This window comes from Diceros bicornis, chromosome 8 (genome assembly GCF_020826845.1).
Source record: "Diceros bicornis minor isolate mBicDic1 chromosome 8, mDicBic1.mat.cur, whole genome shotgun sequence".
Lineage (NCBI taxonomy): Eukaryota > Metazoa > Chordata > Mammalia > Perissodactyla > Rhinocerotidae > Diceros > Diceros bicornis.
This window is the reverse complement of record NC_080747.1, coordinates 72,548,810-72,573,628: the sequence shown is the minus strand read 5'-3', so window position 1 is coordinate 72,573,628 and position 24,819 is coordinate 72,548,810. Positions and strand designations below refer to the sequence as shown.

General features: G+C 43.2%; 1 protein-coding gene across 9 annotated transcripts in view; it reads right to left on the bottom strand.

Moving 5' to 3' along the window:
- HERC3 (HECT and RLD domain containing E3 ubiquitin protein ligase 3) overlaps positions 1 to 24,504 on the bottom strand; it is a 103,067-nt gene extending 78,563 nt beyond the window's left edge. For 4 of the 9 annotated variants that reach the window (XR_009221010.1, XM_058547495.1, XM_058547496.1 and 1 more), the window contains exons 1-3: positions 24,406 to 24,504; positions 21,972 to 22,033; positions 12,047 to 12,301 (exon numbers count right to left, since the gene is read on the bottom strand). Coding sequence is in view for 8 of the 9 variants with exons in the window: in XM_058547495.1 (XP_058403478.1) it covers positions 12,047 to 12,272 (226 nt within the window). In the remaining variant the exon portion in view is untranslated. Of the gene's footprint in view, positions 1 to 12,046; positions 12,302 to 19,089; positions 19,174 to 21,971; positions 22,034 to 22,867; positions 22,999 to 24,405 lie in introns of those variants that run through there. The other 5 variants (XM_058547490.1, XM_058547494.1, XM_058547493.1 and 2 more) reach the window with 4 other exon arrangements.
- Between the last annotated feature and the right edge of the window lie 315 nt (positions 24,505 to 24,819).

Sequence of the window (24,819 nt, the reverse complement as noted above, 5' to 3'; positions counted from 1 at the left end):
TCTGGAAGTTACTTTTGAATATGGAATGAGTGAGGGAGCCTAGGTCTGTTTGCAGGTGAATAGCCAATTACATCAACTTCATTTATTAAGTACACCATCCTTTCCCACTGAAATGCACCATTATCATATGCCTGACTCACCTGGGCAGCCATGCAATCCTGACCAGAAATAAATTCTGCATAAAAGCCTGACTAAGAAAAGTCAAAGCGCCCTAGTACTTTATATAAATATGCAAATTACACAGAGCAGTGACATACAAAATTCAGAGTCAAGAATGCATTAAGGGAAGGGGAAAAACAGTAAAAGTGAAAGAAGACAGAAGTATGGCTGCTTCTTGCCTTGTGGCTCTGCCCTGCCATGATGAGCAGTGCAGAGCAAGGGACAGAGAGTAGGCACTTAAACTAAAACAGAAAAAGATTCATTTATCTTGAGATTTTTGGCTCCCTCCAGTCTTTCCTGTCACAGAGCTTTCATGGTTGGTTCCATCCACAGCACTGAAGCCTGAAGCTCCCCTGGCTGACACTCAGCGGTCAGTCCTAAGAAGGTCTCCAGACCACTCTGCTTGGCTGGAACAGCTGTGACTTCCCAACCGCCAAAGTTATCGGTTCACTTAAACAATGGACAAACTTGAAATGGAGTTAGTGGTTTTTGATCAAGGCAGTTAAATGGTAATTCATAAAGTGATTTAATGAAGGGATGGCAGTGAGGAAATGGAATAAGAGTTTGGTTTTATTCTTGAGCTCCTAAAATGCAAAGGAAAAGAAATTCTGTAGGTCCAGAGGCCAGAGGCCCTGCCCGACCCTGGGTGAAAGGTACTGGCAGCTTCCCCAGATGCAACCTATGTCTGGGGGGAGGGGGGGGAGGAGGGAGAGGGAGAGGGGGAGGGGGAGAGAGGGGGAGGGAGGGAAAGAGAGAGAGAGAGAGAGATAGAGTGTGTGTGTGTGTCAGGGAGGGAGAGAAACAAACAAAAAGAGAGAGACAGGGAAGAAGAAAATATCCCTCATTGCTCTCTGGGCACTGGCCCACTCCTTCCTACTCCTAATCACATGTTGTCAGTGCAGAAATATAAAAAGCAGCTATTTACAAAACCTAAAGATGAGTCCCCCTCCATTTGATAGGGTAACAGATGCTTTATGACAAATCAGAATAGTAAAGAAGAAAGGAGACAGGTCAGATCTAGTCAATCTGACCAATGGGAGAGCATGAACAGCCAGAATGACTATACATTGTTCACCACTAATGTCTCTATATTGCAAATACTAAAGGCATTCACCAAAGCTTTTCTGCTTCAAAAGCTACCCTCAGCGAAGAATGAAGAACAGAAAGATGGCTAAAGCCTGGGCTAACACTCATAAAGACATCACAAAAAACGTCCAACTTCTCATTCATGACTAGCTGGTGTGAGGTCTCCCTACCACATGCCACCTCACAGTAAATAAAATTACTTCTTTCCTTCACATGAAGGGAAATGAGTGTTTAACTTGTGCCTCCTGGTGAGCACGGTGAGTGCTATCTCCATTTTTTCCTACATTCCCTTTCTCTCCTCCTTGTTCCCAAGATTCTTGCTTCCAGCTGGGCCTGGAGGAGACCCAGCATAGCCACCAGCTGCCTCTCCCTCCTTGAAGGAAACCAGGGTACTTGCTTCTTAAGGAAACAATAGTCCCCACCTTCTTGCACTCTCTATTTTGACTTTGCGCCCAAACAGCCTGAATATAGGCAGGACGTAGAACTTAATGTCTCAACCAGCACAATCTATTTAACCATGATCGGCACCATTCATACGGCACTAGGCCAATTCCAAACCAATGAATGCAAGATTCCTTTCACACGATAAAGTACACTGATTTACCACAAATCTATTTGAAGTGGGAAACAGGTTTTTTAAATTCTTAAGTACTCTCTGCAAGCTCTCATTAATATGACTTTGAAAAGAAGAAAAAGAGATAGAGGCTTAAAACCCTTTTCCCAGCAGTATGAACAACTCGCAGAAAAAGTTAACAGGCTGAGATGCTATTGTGACTAGTCCTCATGGAGAGTTCTCAGGCACTCTCAAATTTTAATGAGGTAAATCATATTCCTTTGGTGAGTCTGTGAGTCCATTGCTAATATTTCCATTTCAATAGCTGATAGAGTATCAAAGGAGAAAAATATCACAAGGGAGAAAATAAAACTTTAGATATAACAGGCTGATTTCTGGCATCTGAAAAAAAACACAGCATAGTGGCAGGGCTGACCCTTGCTGGTAAAGCAGCTGGGGAATAAATGCAGGCTTTACATGGGGCCCAGCAAATCTTACAACCACATCAGCAGGCTACAGAATTGGCAGGAAGAATAAATATCTGCATCACCACAAAATCCCACTCCCACCCATCCACCACTGCCTCAGACATAAACTCACATCCACACACTCTGCAAAAAGAGTCTCCTAACCCTGAAAGGTATTTGTATCAATCATATTAACAAATGCATATTCATACTCACCTGAGAATTTATGTATTGCTGGGGAAAGATGTTGTAGTAAGGGATGGGAGGTACCAAAAAGGGTATACTTTAGAGTCTGCTTCATTTCATTTTAATTAGTTTGACACTTAAATGGGGGAAGGACCACTAACAAATGAATGCCTGACTCATGGACCAGGTGACACCACTTGTTAAAGACAAAGTTTTCAGGCCACTCACATAATCTTCGTGGTCTTTCTAAAAATGGGTAAAGCTGATGGTGAAGTTCACTGAGCTGAAGCTGCTGTGAGTCTCCTACAGCTCCCTTTGGAGAAGTTCCGCTGCGTGACACCAAACTCAGCTTTAGTTATGTAAGGCCCGATAAATGGAAATCTTTACCATTCAAGTCACTCTTTTATCCTCCATCCTTAAAATTCAGCGATTTTCTTTAAACACAGATCATTGTGATCTTTGTTGACCTAATCCCAGCAATCTCCCAGAGCCCATACAGAACATGGCAAAGCAAGAAAACAACAAAACCTATGAGCCATTTTATTTAACACTATCCTGCACTATGTGTCTACCACACTGTGCTTAACACTAAGATAGAGAGATGAATACGACACTAACTCTCAGAAAATACACAATTCCACATCATATATAATAAACACTACAGAGAAAGTCACTGCCTCATGATGACAGCCATTAGTTTTGTTCTAAAAGCAGATGTGAAGGTGCTGAGTTCATAAAAGGAACTATAGATCATAATACGGAGCAAAGATAAGACTCCATGATTCCACTTTAACTGTCAAAGACCCAAGTCTGCACACAACATGAAATCGGCCTTGTAGAAGACACTAGGGTTGCCTACCCCTCAGCCTTGCACCAGAACCCTCAGGGCCGCCGGGCCCCTCCCCAAGCCTAGGAGATAAGCGCTGACTGTGCCCATCAGGGGATACTTATTTCACTTAGGCACACCAGTGACTGGTCTAGAGTAGGCACCTAACCCAGGCCTGGTCAAGGAGACCAAAGAGGATGTATATGGAGGGTTCCTGGGAAAGACTGTCCTCATTTCGAAAGGAGACACAAGAGAAGAAACTCCCCTTCCTGTCTGCCTTTGAATACAGCTGTGTGAGGATGTGATGCCTGGAGCTGTGGCAGTCACCTGGTGACTGTGAGGGGACAAGCCAAGGGAAGAAAGTCAACAAACTGAAGATGGAAGAACACAAAGATGGGAAGCACCTGGGTGCATGATGGTGTCACGGGGCCCCTGATTTACCAATCCTCGAAATCTCTCTCCATGGACTTATGTGAGATCATGAGTTTTACTCATTGTTCATGCCACATTTAGCTTAGTATTCTGTTACTCGCAGCTGAAAGCATCCTGGCTGATGCAGGCCATTTAAAAAAAAAGAGCAGGGATCAAACAGATTCAGACTCCAGAGTGATCTCAAGCAATTACAGAACGCAGAAAGGAAAACCACTTACCCTCCTTCAGGTCATTTATATCCCTGTCCAAAGATGCACCCCATCAAAGCTAACCGGAACCTAAAGTAACTGCCCACAAATTTCAGCTGGGCTCAGCATCAGTGGCTTTCACTCTATTTTCCAAACCTGTGGCAAGATCAAATCACCTGGCTAACTGTTGCCAAATCACTTCAAGTCCTCCAGGAGCATCACAAAGTAGCCCTTGGTGTGCCACAGTGCCCACAGTGGCCTAATTTGCTTCCCCTATCTTTGCAATTTTGGACCAGAATGCTGGAGGCAATGTTAACCCTGGCGTAGAGATAAGATACAGATATGCACGTCCACATGTGGATAACCAGTTTTTACAGAGTGCCAATATATGCAAGGTACTTTTCTTGGGACCAATAAAGTAAAGGACCCCAAGCAATTGAAAATAAAACAGACGGTCCTTTAAAACTCAAAATATAAAAATGAGCATAATGTGTGAAGTCTCTCTTAATGACTCTAGCTTACATCATCTCCCTCCCCCGAATGTATATACCATTCATCAGATTCTAAGATCCAGGGAAGAATCTTAGGATCTTTTTATAGGGAACCTATAAAAATGATGGACACGATTATTTATATATATATAAATATATATTTGTAACGAATTTATTAATTTGTTAACATGCTGGAGTAGTAGGATCAAAACAATTGTATTGCAAGGTATTAACATAAATTACTACTACTACTACTACTACTAACAGCTAGCACTAATTGAGTGTTTGCTTTGGGCCAGGCATTATTCCAAACACCTGACATGCAATTCACTAAATCCTCACAACCCCCCTAATAGGTAGATATTATTATTATCTACGTTTTACAACTAAGAAAACTGAGACCCAGAGAAGTTAAGCAATTTTCCCAGAGCCACACAGCCAGGGAGTGGCAGAGCCAGGATTCCAAGCCAGGAAGTCTGGCTCCAGAGTCCATGCTCTTATTTATTATACTGCCTCCATAATTAGCTAACACTCTAAATTAAAATCATTCACAATAACGATTTCAATTGCTATGAGTCATTAAATAATTATAATAGAAATTGCAATACATGTCTTCATAATGAGCGAAAAAAAATGATTCAAAGTCTACAAGGATATGAGACAGTATATATCTGCTGGAGAGTTACCAAAGATTTCAACATTACATGCTATCATAGGGCATTTACTCAGAAAGACAAAGATTCCAGTAGCTCTTGAAGACCTGTAAAGTATCAGCTGACTAGAATACACCATCCAGACTGACAAATTTAGAAACATTTCACCTATCCTAGATCTATCAAGATCACAGATCACCAAGCTAAAGAAGATCATCAAAACAGCCAAACAATGAAATCGTTATTGTAACACAAAAATTCAGAATTCAAGGATGGCCTTACTCACTAAAGTCATGGAACAACCCTGGAGCACAGACACCACCACCAAGCTGCCCCTTCTCTGAACCGCTAGAGCTTGCTCCTCCTGCAAGCTCACATACCTAAGATAAACTTGAACTTTATATGTGTGTAGGTGTAAAAGAGGACATTTGTTAGAAATCAGAATTCGGCACTGTTGGTGACCCGACTTAGACGTAACTCTTCGCTGTCACTCTGATTTTGACACACTTAGGACCTTCATCACTGGCTCAGCACATGGTAAACTGCATTGTGTAACCTTTACAGGAACACATCTCATCTTCCCACCTAGCCTGTAAACTCAAAAAGGGTGGGCTCTGCACTAAGTGTGTTGCGTTCTGACAGTATCTAGAACAATCCTAATAGTCTAGTCACTCAGTAAACATGTGCTGAATCCATGACTGAATGGTAAGAAGTAAATAATTCAAGGAAATAAAGGAACAAAGAACAAGAGGCAAATTGCGAGGCAAAATGTATCAGCCTGAGATATGAATTATCATGTGTACTTTTCCCCCAGATCATCTGGTTCTCAAAAGAGCATGAAAGAACAGCCTGACAAACAGTCATCTAATGATTTTAAAGATGAAAAAGGAATTGTTTCTCCGTACTTTAATCAAAGCACCTTGATCATATTTGGTATTTAACCAGTAAATTCTGGAATACAAACTTCTTGGTGGCCAAATTTATATACTTTTTATTTCTTTTATAAAGACTAAGTGGAAATTAAATGTAAACAAGAAAAACATTTTGAGAATAAAATTCTATTGGCCCTTCTCGATCAGCCTGAGGTTAAAAAGACGTCCATGGACACAATTCCAGGATTATTAAAACCAAACTGTCAGGACCCAAGCAAGACTCTTTTCCTGTTCTCCTTTATGTATACCTGGGATAATACTACTGACCTACTTTACAGGACTATCATGAGGATTCATCAGCTTAAAAATGCTAAGCACAACGAGATGAAGACAGCTTATAATATGTACAGTTAACCAATTTTACAATTAATAAAAGAACTGAGTCTCTTGTATCACGATGCAAACCACTGTGTTAATTACTTAAAAGCAGCACTGCAAATTTTTAAGTCACAAATAACACCTCACATTAAAGAATATGCTCACTAATAAGTATATGTTTTCTAAAACATTCAAATATCTTTCAAGTAGGCTGAGTACCAAAAACAGAAAAAAGGAATTTTTGATTAACCACACCACAAAATAAAACTATTAAATGACATTTGACAAAATTATTAAATGACAATTACTAAATGACAGATGATCCCTAGGCCTCTGGACCAGAAAGCTGTCCACTCAGCTATCAAAGAAGTCAACACATCCCATGGGGTTTGACTACTACTCTTATTGTCATCATCAGAAAGGGTTGTGCAGCCTCCAGGACCAATTGCCATTCCTAATGAGGAAGGGATGGGACCTGGAACAGGTGCAATGTTGAGATCTGAACATTTCCTATGGCACCTTCTGCCTTTTATATCAGAGTTATGCCCATGGAAACATACACTTCAATAATAGGAAGTCATTATAGGATTTCTTCTATTTCCTTTCAGCTCAGCTAGTTTGCTTTTCAGCAAAAGCTAATTAACATGACAGAGTTATCGCATCCTTCAGATGCCCGAGAGCAACCTGATAAGCTAGTTGCAAGTGTTACTTCTACAGGGGTAGCAGCAACCACAGCTCTGGGAATTGACGCTTTTTGAGATGTTCTGCTTTATAAACCTTATTTATCAAACAGCGGGAGAACTGTTACATATGATGGGCATTATGGAAATGCTTAGATGGAATACAAAATGTGAATTCGAATTGGATTAAATTACCTGGAAGAGAGAACTAACTTAGGAGGAAGTAAAAGGAACCAATCATAGATATGAATCAAACAGGGTTGCACAGAAATGTTAAGAGTCTGCTTATAAATTGTTACCCTCGGGGTTTGCCATGAAAAGGTTTCCTGGAATGTCTACGTAGAATTTTTAAAACTGACCATAGTCAAATCAGATTAAACTAAATAACTGCACCTTCCCCAGTTCTTGCCTACTCAAGATAGGCAGAAAGGTTAGAGGAGGTTTACATAAATTCAGACATCCCTAATAACACAAGGATTAGCTTATGCTAAAGTCCCAATTCAGGAAATCAGGGTATGTATGGAGAAGGGGGAACTGTCCGGTTAGCTGGAGAGCAGTGCTGACAATGTGGCAGGGGTAGGAATGAGAGAAGCACAGTGAATCGAGGTAAAATTTTTTAATTTTTTCCTATGGGCAACCAGTCTCTATTTTAGTTTAACAAAATATTTCAAGATTTGCGTAATGTTCAGTTACAGATTGATCACTTATAAAAAAATCATCATTTGGAAAAAAACCGATGTTTCGTTTGCTTGCTTTATTAAAAATGAAGAGGCACACAAGCCTTTCTGTAATGTAGCTCTGTAACTCTATGTCTTAGGAAATCCAGAGATGAATTCATGGGCAAAAACATGAGGAAATTAGTTAGCAATAATCCTACAATGCCCTAATGGCTGAAACTTCCCTGATATTTGGGGGGAGATAAGGTTGATATCACAACGTGAGGGACAGAATGAAGGAGAGAAAAGTCTCACAGAAGAGGAATATGCAAAACAGTTACAATCCAACACTTTTTTTAAAAAAGCTGGACATTGAATGTAGATGGGGCTTTGATATTCTGCCCATGAAATATGCTTCTGGGAATCACAGGCCTCTGTGCCCTTGCCCGAGGCACAAATGAGTCATGGACACACCTAAGCTAGAACCTGAGGCTGCCTGACACACTGGGAAAATACCTGGGCTGGCCCAACCCGGAGTTTCAGTACTGATGTGTCCTTGAATCATCCTCTGCCCACCACACACAGAGACATCCACCAAGTTGGTTATACATAAGGCCAGTGCTAAGAAGGAGAGAAACGAGAGTAAGGAAGGCACAGCAGCCTCGGGAGCAGCAAAAGCCATAGGAAACTATTAGATGTTCTCAAGGAAGAAAACAAGAAGCAACCCTTAAATCACCGTGGAGTGCCTCGTACCACCGCTCCGTCACAGGTACAAGATGCCTCCGAAAAAATGAATCCGTGTACCTCGCAGCTGTGCCCTTTAGAGACAAAGTGTATAAACCGATATTTGATGACTGGCAGGACAGACTCAAGGCACACGTTCAAACAGAACAGCTTCATCCTGGTGCATCCCCTACAGCACCACCTCTTCCACCTTTCTTTCCCCTCACTCTTTCTAATCCTTCATACTGCCAAGTCCTTGGGTCTGGGACTGACGTCCAGTGGAAATCACAAATCTGTCCATTGTCCCCAGAAACATCCTCTCCGGGGAGGTGGCCTTCTACCAAGCTCTCTCCCCAAATACCACAGGGGTTATTTGAGGGTAGCAGTCCTGTGGGGCAGGGCCACCAGAGACTACCTGGCACAGGGTCTGTCTGTCACTGTCTTCCCCTCCACGCCTAGTGGCTCTCCAGTTAACAGTTCTCAATAAGCACATATGGAAAACAAGCTCATTCTCTTTTTCCCACTCATTAAAAATAAATCCCAATGGTACACAGATTTAGAACACACCTACCAATGAGAAAGTTAAAGGAAGAGAGGGAGGCGCCCACCCACATAATCTTTCCATTCAGAGAGGCACTATTCTGCAGCAGCGATGGAGTTTATAATTAACGGAAAAGCTTAACCAACACAGAAATTTCTGGAATCTCTTGTAATTTACACTAGAGCCTTGCTTATTCCAAATTTAGAGTACAAGCATGGGCTGGATTCCGTGGTTGAATCCGAAAGCCTTCTTGGCACACCTCTAGCACAAGTTTCTTGCAATCACTCAGGCTTGCCTACGGGGAGCGGCTGCCTGCTGACTGAGGCGCTGGCCTGACCCAATGTGCAGGCAGCAGCAGAGAGGCTGCTCCGACACTGCTCACTCCCAGAGGCCACGAACCATCACCAGGAGCTCTATGGAGCTGTGTCAGGCGGCACTCAGATGTGTTCACCAGGGTGCCTTCCACAGATCTTTGCTATCATTGTACTGCAAGGTTTTGTTTCCTTTGCCACCGCCACCCCAGGTTCTAAGACAAGCATGTGCAGTGAGGCACACCTGAGCGACTGCTCTGCTGGGAGGCTGCCTGACAGAAGGCAGAGTCACGGAGCACACAGACATGAGGGCCGGAGGACGGCGGCCTTCACAGGCTACAGGTAGCTTTGTGGAGTCTCCTTTACCATTTGAATCAACTTCATCAAGAGCTACACTGCAACAGGAAGTCTCTTCCTTTTACAGAAAAGGGAACTGAGGCTCTGAAATCCCAAGTCAGAGAGGAGTAAAGCCTCCAGTAGATTTGTCTGCCTCCAGCGTTCACTCTAACCATGGTGTCTCTGCAGGAGTGCTGCAAAGGTCTCCTCCTGGTCCCCAAAATACCCCCTTCAAAGGCTGGCCAGGTGGGTACAAGCCCTTCAAGGATTATTGGTGCGAAGTGGGCCTTAAGTGTCCCTAAGTCCTGGCGGAATGTATTCAGTCCTGCAGGAAGGAGCACGCTGCGGGGCGACGACAGGCCTCTAACTGCTCTGTAGGCTCTAGCCGTCAGACACTGGCTCGCACCTGGGAAACAGCAAGAGCAGGAGCTTCATGTCAGACACAAGGGAGTCTAAACAGGAGGAAGGGAAAGAAGACCTTGGGTTTTAACCTTCTCCAATACGAAAGCCGTTTCTAGTCAAAAACCTTCCTGCCACCTCCATAATAGCTGTATATTATACTTTTGTATTATATTAATTGGTAAAACACATAATGAATAGGATTTACTAACTGGAATGAACGGCACTTTGAATTGAATTTTTATTTTAGTGAAGAAGATCTACTTACATTCGAAGACCTGCACTATCAGGGACATTGTACATAATTTTATTTATTTATTTTTTCTCTCCAAGCCCCAGTAGATAGTTGTATGACATAGGTGCACATCGCTCTAGTTGCTGCATGTGGCATGCGGCCTCAGCATGGCCGGAGAAGCAGTGCATCGGTGCGCGCCCGGGATCCGAACCCAGGCCGCCAGCAGCGGAGCGCATGCACTTAACCGCTAAGCCACGGGGCCGGCCCAGGCTTATGTACATATAAAGATGTACATACAAGCCACACTACAAACCCCTTCCCTGAAATCCCCAGAGTTCAGGGCGCACAGGTTAGGGATCCCCTGGCTGGAACACTGGGTTCCAGGTGAGCAGGCTGGTGGGGTGTCTCAGGGAGGGCTCCCATGAGGGAATCTGGAGGCAAAGAACAGGGAAGGAGACCACAAATCATACTTCACATACTTCATACTTTGCTCAAGACCAGCTTGCAGCCCTTTATCCAATGGTCAACATAAAAATCAATGATTATAAATTAATACTGACATTTGGGCAGGGGAACTCTGGAACACAGCCACTTGCTACGGGAGGGAATAAATATGAGAAAAGAAGGAGACAGTGTCACAGAAAAAAACCAGCTCACCCTGATGCCAAACTGACTTGCCTAAATGAACACAAAAGAGTCATATCCTCTAGAAAAAACAGCAAGGCTGTTCTTTAATGAAGCTTCGGTACCTTGATTTGATTTGGATTGAATAAAAAAGATAGCAAGTAACAAAGAAAATGGCATATGCCCATGTCAGTGTGACAAATCAAAATGGCCACAATTTAATACCCTATCTTATCATTTCTCACCAAAAGGAGACGAATTTAAAAATCATCACTACTACTCCAAATGCAGCTGAAATCCAAGACTGAGAAAGTACCTCATAGGTCCATGCTACATATATACTGAAGGTCAACCTTAGATTCCTTAGGGAGAAAAAGTGGGAAGAAAAGAATTCAAACCAATGGAATTTACATATACACAGCACCTGTTATAAATAAATGAAAGACTGAAACTTAAGGAATGTAATTAGCCCCCTACCTTTCCAGCTTATCCTCTCTCATTACCCTCCATCACCAGTCTTACCTCACTATTCGACATTCTCTGAACAAGGATTGCACTTCATACCCATGACTTTATCACTGGGAACATTCCAGTGTGCAATAAGCTTGCTGTTCCTGCCACATTCATACACACACACACACAAACATACTTGCTACTCATGCAACCTACTCGACCCCCAAAGGCAGGATGAATCCCCCCCTCCCCTTCTCCTCCCATCATATTCTTCAACTTCCCTCAGACATCCTTCCACAGGGAACCCCTGGAGCCACATCATCACTCTCTCTCACTCATCTTTCTACTCACAACACCAAGCACAGTGCTTACTTAGCCCAAAATGCTTAACAAAAGCATGTTGTAGAAATAAATGAATGAACAGGCAATTAGGAGGAAAAGTTAGGGAAAGGTGCTTCTGATACTGATTGTCTGAGGATTACCTAGTCACAAAAACAATCATAATGTCTTAGCATTCAATTACTGGGGAAAATCTATTTCTCTAACTCTGAGCTAACTAGTCAACTTCCCTCCCCTGGTAACTGATATTACACGTTACCTAATAAGATGAAAGAGGAAAAGTCTGGTTTTCCATCAAAAGGCTTGAATTAGACACCAAAATTCCAAAAAGTAGGGATCCCTGAACAGTTCAAAGAGCCTCCCTGGAAGATCAATGCTCGGTGAAGAAATCCTTGACCACCTCTTCCCCATTGCTCAGCCTTTCTCCCCGACCATCAAGGCAGACCAGGTGCACTCACCTGGCTTGTTTCCTTCCCTCTCATGGCCCAGCTGGCCCTTGGTGTTCAAACCGCACGTGTAAACCTCTCCATCCTCCAGCAGGAACACGGAGTGGTTTCCTCCACAGGCCACTTCCTTGACGCTTCTATCCGATATGAATCCACACACCTGTGGCTCGGCCACAATCCCCTGCAGGTTGGTGCTGATTCCAGGTTGGCCCAGAGACCAATATCCCCAACATAACATTGTTCTTATCCTTCAGGGAGTCATGTAGCCTAGAAGAGAGTTTTGTAAAAGAGGTTAAAAAGAAAAATAGGTCAGAGAAAATCACTTTAAGTAATAACTGTAATTAATTTAAAAAAACAACTTCCCCTTAACATTCTTCAGATACCCTGCATCCCAAAATAATACATATTAATATTGTTGAAAGTAGTTTTGTAATAATAATGCCATATTTGTGTTTTAGTAAGAGTTTTAAAAAACATTTCCACACAAATTTTGTTTGTGTAAATGAATAGTGGACACAAACAGAATGTGGTTTTCAGATCACTGATGAGAAACCTTGAGTCCAAGAGACTTGCTAAAACAATCTTTGCAAACCATTATGGCAATAATGGTTCTCAAATTACCCTCATGAATTCACCTTGTCCTTCCTAGTTGCACTTTTCCTTTGAGTTTTCTCCTTATTTAATTTTTTAAAAAATTTTGAACTGGGGCCGGCCCGGTGGAGCAAACAGTTAAGTGCATGCGCTCTGCTGTGGCGGCCCGGGGTTCGCCGGTTCGGATCCCGGGCACGCACCGACGCACTGCTCGGCAGCCATGCTGTGGCGGCGTCCCATATAAAGTGGAGGAAGATGAGCACGGATGTTAGCCCAGGGCCAGTCTTCCTCAGCAAAAAGAGAGGAGGATTGGCGGATGTTAGCACAAGGCTGATCTCCTCACAAAAAAAAAAAAATTTTTTTGAACTAATTAACTCCTTTAGGTAACCTATTGTTAGCATGGATAGTAGTAACGCACTAGTCAAAATGGAAATGAGAAATGGAAAAAAAAAAACGTTATCTTCTCTGCCATTCCCTCTTACACATCCTTCAGGATCTGAGTCCAGCTTCACCTCCTACCTGAGAGCCTCGGGGGACCACTCAGCCAGAGTCAGCCTGCAGCTCTCTGACACATCTACTATATTGCCCTAATTGGAGACTTTCTCTGTATCTTATAACTTAACTCCTCAGCTGGATTTTAATCACCTTAAACAGAGACCATAGTATAACATATACCTCTTCAATTTAGCAGGTACTCCATCAACTTTTGGCCAATTGATGATTACTGCTGACTCTAGCCTAAAGTTTCACTATCTTTCAAAAATTCACGCTTCCCTTTCATACAAACAAAAACAAAATCTCATCTCTCTCTACCAGTTCACACCCACTAGAATGGCTATAATCAAAAAGGACAGATAACAAGTGTTGGTGAGGATGTGGAGAAACTGGGGCCATCCTACACTGCTGGTGGGAATGTAACATGGTGCAAGTGCTTTGGAAAACAGTCTGGTAGCTCCTCAAAAGGCTAAACAGAAGTGGGACCATATGATCCAGCAATTTCACTCCTAGGTATATACCCAACAGGACTGCAAACATATATCCACACAAAAACTTGTACACAAATGTTCACAGCAGCATTATTCATAATACCAAAAGGTGGAAATAAGCCAAATGTCCATCAATTAATGAATGGATAAGAAAAATGTGGTATTTCCATACAATGGAATATTATTTGGCTACCTATGGTAATGCTATCTGCCTTACTCTTTGAACTCTTGAGGCCTTCAAGAAAGGCATGAAAAGACCCAAAATAAAATATAAAAGTAAATCTCAATTTGCTGTCTTAATCAGAAAGTTCTGCTGCTTCTCGAGATTTTTGTTCCTTGTCTAGACTCTAGAACTAAAAAAATATTAACCTTAAATGTTATCCTTTGAGTTAACCGTAAAGAAAGGAGAGATAAAATGCCAACTGGAGGCGGGAGTTGGATATACATTTAAAAAGACCAGCAAGATCACATAATCTTTTCATAATTTAATTTTCCCAATTTGCTAAACTGCTGTATTCACACTAACGTCTTTCTTCATTTTTAATGTTCCATGAGTTTGTCTCATCTCGCCTACCAATAATTATATAAGCAACATCATAGTGCTTACTATACAGCAGTCACTGTGCCATTAACCATTTTATATCATTATCTCATTTCATCTTCACAACAACCCTAACCATGAGTACTATTTTTAGCCTCATTTTCAGATAAAGCAAGGCTCAGACAGATTAAGAAGCATGCCCAAGGTCACACTACTATAAGGAATCAGAACCAGGCTATGAATCTAGGCCTGATGCCAATGTCCACACTCTTATCCACTGGGCTACACTGCCACCTAAGTAGATTTATATGTCACCTACAGGAGCAAGAACACAAAAAGTACTTGTGGACTCACTAAATTGTAGTCAGTATATAATAGAGGATGTCCTGGAAACTTGAAAATAAAGTTGCCCGTTGAGAGTGAAACTAGTCAGAATTAAGAGATAATGAATGAGATTAGGTAGCTGTAGCATTAAGCCATCCCTTTCAGCAGCCAAGGACAGTGTATCTAAAAATATGGTATCAAGAAGCTATGATTGTATGTCTACACAAAGATCTATAAACAATACCCACAGCAGCTTTATTCATACTAAACAAAAATAGCAACAACCCAAATGTCCAGGAACAGGAGCATGGATAATCAGACTGCAGTATAGTCATACAATGGAACACTACTCATCAATAAACGGTTGGGGGGTGGAGACCATGACTGAAATGCAGTGATGTAAAAGAAAGCTACAACTCATTGTGGTGCAACCTTTCTGAAAAATAAAGGTTAATTTTAAAAAAGTTCCTCAAGGGTATTATCAACTGCTTTTTTGTCTGTCTAATATCTCTGCCCAAGCCCCTCTTTATCTGGTAACAAACTCAACCCCCTCTTGCACAAGAGTGGGCATGACCCTGGCCAAGCCAATCAGAGGATGCCACCCCTAAGCCACAGCACATGACCCACACCAAGCCAATCAGAGAGCCACCCCTAAGCCACAGCCCATGACCCCACGCCAAGCCAATCAGAGAGCCACCCCTAAGCCAAAGCACATGACCCACACCAAGCCAATCAGAGAGCCACCCCTAAGCCAAAGCACATGACCCACACCAAGCCAATCAGAGAGCCACCCCTAAGCCACAGCACGTGACCCACGCCAAGCCAATCAGAGAATGCCACCTCTAAGCCAAAGCACATGACCCACGCCAAACCAATCAGAGAGCCACCCCTAAGCCAAAGCACATGATCCATGCTAAGCCAATCAGAGAATGCTACCCCTCTGAAGAAAAACTGAGGCTGCTGAAAGCTACCTCCCCTCCCACACAGAGGACACCTGTAGGTCATTATGAAGCTATGAGCCACAGAGGATCAAAAATAAGAGACAGAAAGAGTCCCGATGATGTGACTGAGCCTTGGATCCGCTCTTGCCTGGTATCAGCACCACCACCTTCACTCTTCCTAAGTACAGTTGTTCTTCATTATTCATGGACTCCATACTCTGTGAATTTGCCTACTCACTGAAATTTATCTGTAACCCCAAAATCAATACTTGGAGCATTTCTGCAGTCATTTCCAGACATGCGCAAAGAGGTGAAAAATTTGAGTCACCATCCACAGACATTCCCAGCTGAAATCAAACAACATGCTGTTCTGCCTTCTTGTTTCAACTCTCATACTGTAACCAAGTGGTCTTTTTGCAGTCTATTTAGTGCCATGTTTTTCACATTTTTATATTCTTTTGTTGGTGATTTTGCTGTTTAAAATGGCCCCCAAGCATAGAGCTGAAGTGCCGTCTAGTGTTCCTAAGCACAAGGCTATGATGCGCCTTATAGAGAAACACATGTGTTAGATGAGCTTCGTTCATGCAGGAGTTATAGTGCTGTTGGCTGTGAGTTCAATGTTCATGAATCAATAATAGGGTACATCTAAAAAAAAAGTAAGAGGAAATTCACTGATGTGTACATGTGGCTGCTCTGGAAAGTGCTCAAGTAACATCTATAATACATGATGACGCTCTAGAAAAGATGGAAAGAAAAGCAGCTGAATCTGTGGGTTCATGAGATGATGACTGATTATAGTGTGTAGTAGACAGCACTGTTGTCAGGCTGAAAGCCAAATTAATTTACTGTCACGTTACCCAAGGTCAGCAAAATGTGAAAAACCCTTCTTGACTAGGGTTTTATTATAAAGGAATATCGCATACAATTCATCATTTGTAAGAAATACACATCAAATAACATGTCTAAACGGAAACACAATAAAACAAGGTTAGGTATAAATTGTTCACCAGCGGCTCTCAGCAGGAACCTAACCATGTATTTCCCCAGGAGCATGGCTCAGTATTCACTAATTCAGTGTTCACAGCAACTTTACAGAGCACAACTACCGTGAATAACGAGAATCAACCATATACAAATCTAAGAAGTCCCTTTTTTGTTTATTTGTTTGTTTAAGATTGTTTGGGGGGCTGGCCCCGTGGCATAGTGATTAAGTTCAGCCACTCTGCTTTAGTGGCCTGGGGTTGGCAGATTCCGATCCCGGGCAAGGACCTACAGCACTTATCAAGCCATGCTGTGGCGGCAACCCACATACAAAGTAGAGGAAGATGGGCACAGATGTTAGCTCAGGCCACTCTTTCTCAAGCAAAAAGAGAAAGATTGGCAACAGGTGTTAGCTCAGGGCCAATCCTCCTCACCAGAGGAAAAAAAAAAAGATTGTTTGAATTACATTTCTGTCATTTGAAATAAAAAAAACTCCTGACTGATAATATTAATAATTACATTATTAATAATAATAGCAGGTAAGACTTAATTTGAGCTTACTCTGAGTGTGGCACTTTTCTATGTGATTTACAGACATTAAATCATTTAATCTTCTGTGAGGTAGATACTATTCTTATCATCTCTAATTTACAGATGAAAAAAGTGAAACTGAAAAAAAAAGGGATGAAGAAAAGGAAAAAAAAGTGAGACAGAGAGTGCTGAAGTGACTTGACTAAATCACACAACTAGGTAGTGGCAGAGCTGGGATTGTAGCCTGGACTATGTGCCCTTGACCAGTATGCTATATATAATAAGGAGCCTAGAAAATGGACAGCAAAGGGTCAGAACTTCCCAACATCTCCAGCACTGTCCAGAGAGAAAGGATACCGTGATCAGCCAAACTGACTATTTGATCTACTAAGTAATTATTGCCCAATAGTGGAGATACGCAGGTCAGACTCCATAATACTAGTCATTAAATTCACTCAGCCACTAGCCTTGCTTAGATTCCATGATTAATAAGCAACTTTAAATAACCTGGTTTCCAAGGCAGATCCTACTACAGAGAAAGAACACTGTGACCAGTTGACCAAAGCATCCCAGCCTTCTTGGCATTTCTACTTCTCATTATTAATTTGGCATCCTGGATCTATCACCTTCTTTTAAGTCGGTTGAGCATGAGTCAGTCTTTGAGAGTCAGCTGAACTCTGGGTGCTTTGGCCAACTGCAAGCCTGGTGAAGCAGCCTGGAGGATGGCCTCATTCCCGATTAACCAGTAGAAACCATTTACGAAAAAAGATAAACAGAACTATTGTTCAAAATCCTCCCCACCTGAGTTATAGTAATAAAATCTTCAAGTAGTCAAATAAAAACTACTTAGAGAAGCAATTAAATAGCAACCACAAATAAGATGTATTCCTATGAATGGATTATTATCCCTAACTGGAAATACGGTCTAGGTCATAATGATGCTCTGCCAAGACTACAGCAGGAGGCACTGAAATCATCTAGCTTTCAGGAGAGAAGTTCAGTGCACTGAAGAGAAGCCAGCCGTTAACATAGCTTTCACTGAAAAGTACCCTCTGGTGGAACCCCCAAATCTAGTAGCTAATGATGTCCACGAATTTAAGGGTCTAGCTTCAGCAATGTTCTTCATCAGTTGGCATTCTGATCTCCCTGTCTTCCCACCCATTTTTCCTCATTCACTGTCTCGCTCTCACTTCTAGAGGAGTAGCACCTTTTATTTCCCTTCAAAACACGCAAGAATGAAAGGTGCTACACGAGAATACAGGACTACACTCCAGCTCAGCACCTAAACCAGCAATTCTGGCTGTCCCAAACCACCTCAGTCCCAGCCCCTCGATTTCCTGCCTCTTATTTCCCCATCAGAAAACAAAAAGAAGAAAGATGGACATTCTGTTCCCTCAACGTCACACCTGATACTTTTCCCAGTCCTCCTCCTCATCTATTTTTGGTAAAAGATTCAGGATAATCTTAGCAGAGCTTAAGGGTCAAAAGGACTAAAGTTCAAGCCCTGAATTAACCACAGGCGAGCTGTGAAACCTTGGGGAAGGTTTTAACCACTCTACGCCTGTTTCCTGTCTCTACAGTGGGGAGAAGACTGACAGGGTTGTTGTAAGGACTAATGACAGAACACACGTAAAGAGCGCTCAGCATGGTGTCCAGCATACGGTATAAGTGACCAACGAATGCCAGCTGCTATCGTCGCTGTTACTCCTCCTCCCAGTGCTCTTCTCAGAGACCTCAGCAAACAGGATGGTTCCCAACAGAGGCTAGGGGTGCCTCCTTTCTTCCTGTGGTTAGCACCAGCTATGCTCCACCAAACCCACACTACAGCACAGCAGCACTACCGCCGTGTGTCACAACTGTCACGAAGGGGACTTGAGGGTGCTAGGAGAAAGTGTTTTGTATGTATTTTCTTTTAAATTCTCGGGAGGGCAAGGGGGTAGATAAATCTCTTTTTATCAGTCCTAGTGAGTTGAATGCTAAAAGACAAGCTGTAGTTCCTAAATTCTGTCTTATTAATCAGACCGTGCACACAGTGCCTAACAACAGATTCTTACTCCTTTGTTTGAAAGTCACTGAAACCTAAGTAACACTCAGGCAGGACTTTGAATCTCATTCATAATAGGAATAAGCTTCCTTTCAAATAAGCTTAGAAGCCATTACCTGAATGGTGTCTGGGGAAAGGAGAGTCTTTTTCAACAGCAGGCAAAGGCAACGTCCAAGGCTTCAGTGCTCTGCAAATCCAAGCTTTAAATAAATATGGAGCCAAAACTCAAATGCAGAATTAACTCCAGTAACAAAGAAGATTCATTATAATGATATGCTTTATTGTCAAAAATTTTACTAACATAGGCAGAAATGGCACAGAAGGCAAAGAGAAGGTTTGAACAATGTGAACCCACTCCTTGCTGTTTTCTCTCTCTCCTTCACTTCAACCAGTCTTTGGTCCTCTGATCCTTTTAGCCAACACACAACACATTCCCACCCCTCCCCTGATGATCCCCCTACAGGTGGTGTCTTCTTCACTGCCTGGTGCTGGGCTTTTTGAAACAAAAGAATCATCTCTCTGCTGTCTGCATAAGCTCTGGGCCGCCTTCAAAAGACGTCTGACCAGACTGGCAAGAACTGAAAAGTCTGACAGTGCCAAGTCAGGGGCATAGAGCAACCCAGACTCTTACACACAGCTGGTGGCAGTGTAAACTGGTGTAGCCACTTTGGAAAACAAGTGGGCATCATCTAGTGAAGATGAAGATGTGACTACCCCATAGCCCAGTAATTTCACTCCCAGACATATGACCAGTACTGTCCAGCTTATCAAGCATCTAGGGTGCTCCTGCACTATGCTGAGAACTGGAGATACAAAGATGGGTAAAACCCGAAACTGAGAACTTTCTGTGATGATGGAAATGTTACATATCTGCACTGTCCAATATGGCAGCCACTAGCCACATGTGGCTACTGAGTACTTGAAATGTGGCTAATGCAACTGAGGAATGAAATTTTAATTTTATTTAATTTTAATTAATTTTAATGTAAGAAGTCACATATGGCTAGTGGCTATCTTACTGTACAACACAGCAAGAAACTCATGAATATATGCCCCAACATAAATGCACAAGAATGTTCATTTCAGGATTGTTTGAAATACATAAAACAAAAACCATCCAAACGTTCATCCCCAAAAAAAATGGATAAACTGTAGCACATGCATAAACTAGAATACTGTACAGCAGTGAAAAATAAATGAACTTCATGTACAAGCATCAGTGTAGCTAAGTCTTAAAAAAGTGGGGAAAAAGTCACCAAAGAATTCAGGGTATGATGCATTTTTACAAAGTCCAAACACAAGTATAGCAAGTATTTGGAGATAAAAACATTAGTGATGGGAAAGCTATGAAGAAAGGCAAAAAAATGATCAATACAAAATACAAGGTAATGATTATGGGGGCAGTAGAGATGGGGAGTACAATCTGGAAGGAGCACAAAGTGAGCTTCGATAGCATGGCTGATGTTCTGCTTCTGTCCTTTCATTGTTTCTTAGCAGATATATTACATATTTTATTTTATGCTTACAAATACTTCACAAGAAAAGAAAACGAAAAGTACTATTGAGGTAGGATCCCTGCTTCTTGCATCTCATCCACCAATTCCCCGTCCATGCGCAGACTGGGAGCTTCTCCACATAGGGGACTGAGTTTTACTCATCCTTGTATCTCCAATTCTCAGCATAGTAGGAGCACAGCAGATGTTGGTAAGTACCTAGTGAGCTGAACCCAAATCCACGAAAACCAAAATTCCCACAATCTAAATTTGTTAACAGTTTTGTTTTCCAGGTAATGTTAGATAAACATTCTCTATGCAGTAACAAAAAATAATAATGTATTTTCTCCATTCTAAAATGCACTCTCCCCTTATCACATTTTAGCAGATCTGAATGTAGAAGTCCTTTTACAATCAAAGCTGTCATTAACTAGCAGTGTTTCTCAATGCTAGAATTGAGAATGTAAGCTCCACGAAGGAGGGACTAAGCCTCTGTTGTTCATTTTTCTATCCCTAGAGACTAGAATAGGGTCTGGCACATAGCAGGGACTCAAAAAATACTTGTTGAATAAAGAAAAAGTAAGTTACTATTACGACAAACCTACTGTGCATTTGAGTCTGTGCTAAAAACTTTACATAAATTATTTAATTTACCCCTTACAATAACCTTGAGGCTTAGCAAGGTTAAGTCACTTGCCCAAGAACATGTAAATAAGTAGGTGAAATGGAAACTTAGTAAGTGGCAAAGGCAGGATTCGAATCTCATCGACTAGACTCCAAAGTCCATGCTCTTAAACATGATGCTATACCATCTCTCAAATAAAACGAAGTCAAGCTACATCCCTTCTCCAACTTTGCAAATAAACGTTTAAAGTAGATGTTGCACACAGTAAGTGAGCTCATACTAGCTGAATCACTGGTGATGTCTACAGGAAACTAGAACCTAGGTTAGCCAGAGGAGCGGTGAGTGAAGCAATCTTAGAGTTAGCCAGACTTTCCTTCATGTCCACCGACTTATAATAAAACTAGTTCATTTACTGGTTCACACTCAGAAACACATGCCCCTGACACCAGCAAGTATATTTCTACATGCAGCAAATGTCTAAAGGGGGCTGAGTTATATCATCAAAGGGACCATCTTATTAAAGAGACCTTAAAAGTCCATTTGATCCAACCTCTAGGCAAGAAACTTACATTCCTAACCTCATTTTAATGGCAGCTGAAGCCTTCCGAGGCCAAGTAACTTAGGTCCTCTGAGAAGTAAGTAGCTGAAGCAGAGACAGGAAACTAGGTCTCCTACCTCCTGGGCTCACCTTGTTATCTTCACTACATCACAGCAGAAGGCAGTCAGTAAGGATTTGTTAAGGTCTCTCTCTAGACAGCTATACTAACCTAAGTCCTTTGCATGGATTATCTTGTTTAACCCCTTATCAATTCTGTGACTTAAATATTATCTCCATGTATGAGATGAGGGAACTGAGCTTCAGAGAAATTAAGTAACTCACCACAGGTCACCCACTTGGCATTTGGACTAGACAACAGAATGGTTCCACTTCACCCTGCAGATCTGCAAGGGAAACAAACAATAATTAACATTAGTACAGAACTCGACAAAGTGCCTTCATGTTATTGAAAACAAACTGAGAAGTAAACTTCTGAAAATACTAATATCTTTAAATTATGCAAGCTTAAATAGTCCCCAAATATTGTTCCCAAGACTGGAGTTAGGTTAAATACCAATAAGATAACCTCTAAACAACTACGAAGATGTCACCTCTAAAAGTGAACTAGAGACACAGCACCTTAAAAAATTTCTGGCATTTGTAGTAGATATAAAAGTAAAAATAAAATTATTTTTAACTCTCTCATTTAGATTAAAAAGAGAAATTTCTGAAAAATAATTCAATTTTGTCTATTTTCCTTCATTTTGCCATGTACCACCCACACTATAACTTATATGCCACAACTGTTTTGAAGACCTTCTCTATCTTTCTTCCTTCTCATCACCACATCCTCTTTCATGCAAAACAAGATGAGACTATCTGAGAGGCGCCTTAAGTCTCTCAAAAGAAAAAGTACCTCATGATTTTAAGATATCATCATAACTTTATTTCTATGTTATTATGAAGAAAATCCCATTCAATTTGGAGAATATTACTTTTATTTCTGAAACTGAAGCAAAACTATCTTGTATCTCCAGTAGGGGTGCAACATTCATTGTGTTTTTAAAAAATGGTTTAAATTATTATGCAAATCTTAAGAAATTTAAATTCGTTACTCAGAATGAAATGCTATAACCAATGGCTCCAACCACAATTTGGAACATTTTGGAATCTGTTTCTTTTTTCAAAAATAAAAACCCAAGTATTTACAGAACAAGTAAAACTGCATGCTAACCCACCGTGTTTCTTTTTTTTCATGTCAAAGGAGGAGTTCTGCCAAAGAGGTTTCAAACCTTCCTCCTTGATTCCTGCATACTTTCTCCAGAAGGTTCTTAGTCTCAATGTGGTCAGACAATGCTGTGTAATTCATCTATTTTGGTTTAAAAGGGGGTTGAATATATTACTCCCCTTTTCTGATTTATAGTGTTATTCCCGTCCACCCAGGGCAAAGGACAGTACAAAAAGCTCAGGCCTCACAGTAACCAGCCTACTAAAACAAGACAGCCCTTTCTCCCTCCCTCCCTCCCTCCCTCTCTCTCTCCCCCTCTCTCTCTCACTCTCTCTCACTTTTCTTTCTCCTCAGTCTGGAGTTAAAAATCAGCTCACTCGATGTTATCAAATCATCAAATGAAAGGTTATAGAAATAGCTTCCTATTTGTGGAAAGAGCCAGAAGACAGAAAAATGGAAGAGGGCTCTTGAATCGTCTTTCCTAACACATTCCGTGTGTAATGAATGCAAGCAAAATCCTGGAAGGCTTAGCTCTGAATTTAAGGCACTTCCTAACGGGGCTGATTTAAAAGCTAAAGCAAAACGTAATCAGAAAACAGCAAGAAACAGTCACATATCAAAAGCAAACTTCAAATACGTATTCCCCGGAGCCGACGGTGCACACCCAGAATCAATGCACCGCTGCTTTAGGTGCTGTCTCGACAGCACTTCCCGGCTCATCTGTTTCAGGTTACACGCTCCTCTCTGTCAGTTGTCCTGGTTCGCCCACTCCACACATTTACAAATGACTCTAAGTGCCACCTGCCCCCGAACGTCCCAGCTCCTGACACCCCCGCGCCCATCCGCGCACTTACGTGTCGGCACACACACACACGCACACACACGTGTCCGCACACACCCTCGCCCCGGCTCCGCCCAGGAGTGGACTGGGGCCAGGCGAGCCGGGCACGGCCTCCGCCAGGTGGATGGTGCCGGGCGCCGCGGCCCCAGCAGCGCTGTCACCGCACACTCCTCGCGGCCCCCGGGGTTCCTCAAAACGCGGAGGCCTCGCCGGCTCGCATTTCGCAGGGCAGCGTCCGCGCCCCTCACCGCGAGGGTGTCACCGGAGCCCCGGGATTTAAATGGGGGCAGGCGAGGAGGAAGGGGAGGATCTTCTTTTTGACTTTCTGCGTCGCAATTCCTCCTGGTCTGCGGGCAGCGAGGAGGGGTGGGGGGCGCTCCCATCTTTAACGCTGCTTCCGGCCTTTCCGGGCGCGGGGGCTTTTTTTAGCCAGAGAGGGAGCCCCGGGAACGCCAGGGAGACGCACGCGGGTTCGAGGGGCGCCCAGCGCGCCCGCCCCGGCGCAACCCCGCCGCCCGCGCCCCGCAGGCACTGCAGGCGCCGCGCCCCGACCTCCCCGCGCGCCGGCCCCAGGTCGTCGAGGGAATCGCCGTGCAGCCACAGCCGCCCCTCCAGGAGCCGCGCGCTGACAGCCGTGCCCCGCGCAACGCGGCGGCCGCAGCGCCGCGCGCCCTCCTCCCTGGAACCCCGGCCCCCGCCCCGCGCACCTTAGCAGCCGCCGAACCGCCCCCCGGGATTCCGACTGTGACGGCCCAGCTGGCCCGGCTCGGGGTTTCTCGGTTTTCGGCGTCACAATAATAAGGAAGTTTCCCCGCAAGCCTGCGGGCGGCGGAATGCGCTGGGTGAATGACTTCCCACCCGGCCAATGGGGGCCCTCCTGGGGCGGGCCCGCACCAATGGCGGCCGCGGTGGAGCCGGAGGCGGGGCGGCGAGGTCCGCCGGCGGGAGGCGGGGAGAGGCCCAGGCCTTGGAGGGAGGCGGGGGCGGCCCGAGGTGACGGGACCCGCGGGCCCGCGAGGGGACAGCGGCGCGGGCTTGTGTCGGCCGAGATCCGGCTGCAGGACACAGAGCGTTTGCGCCGGAATACGATGGCTTTTCATTGGCAGGGAAGCGAGCGGGAC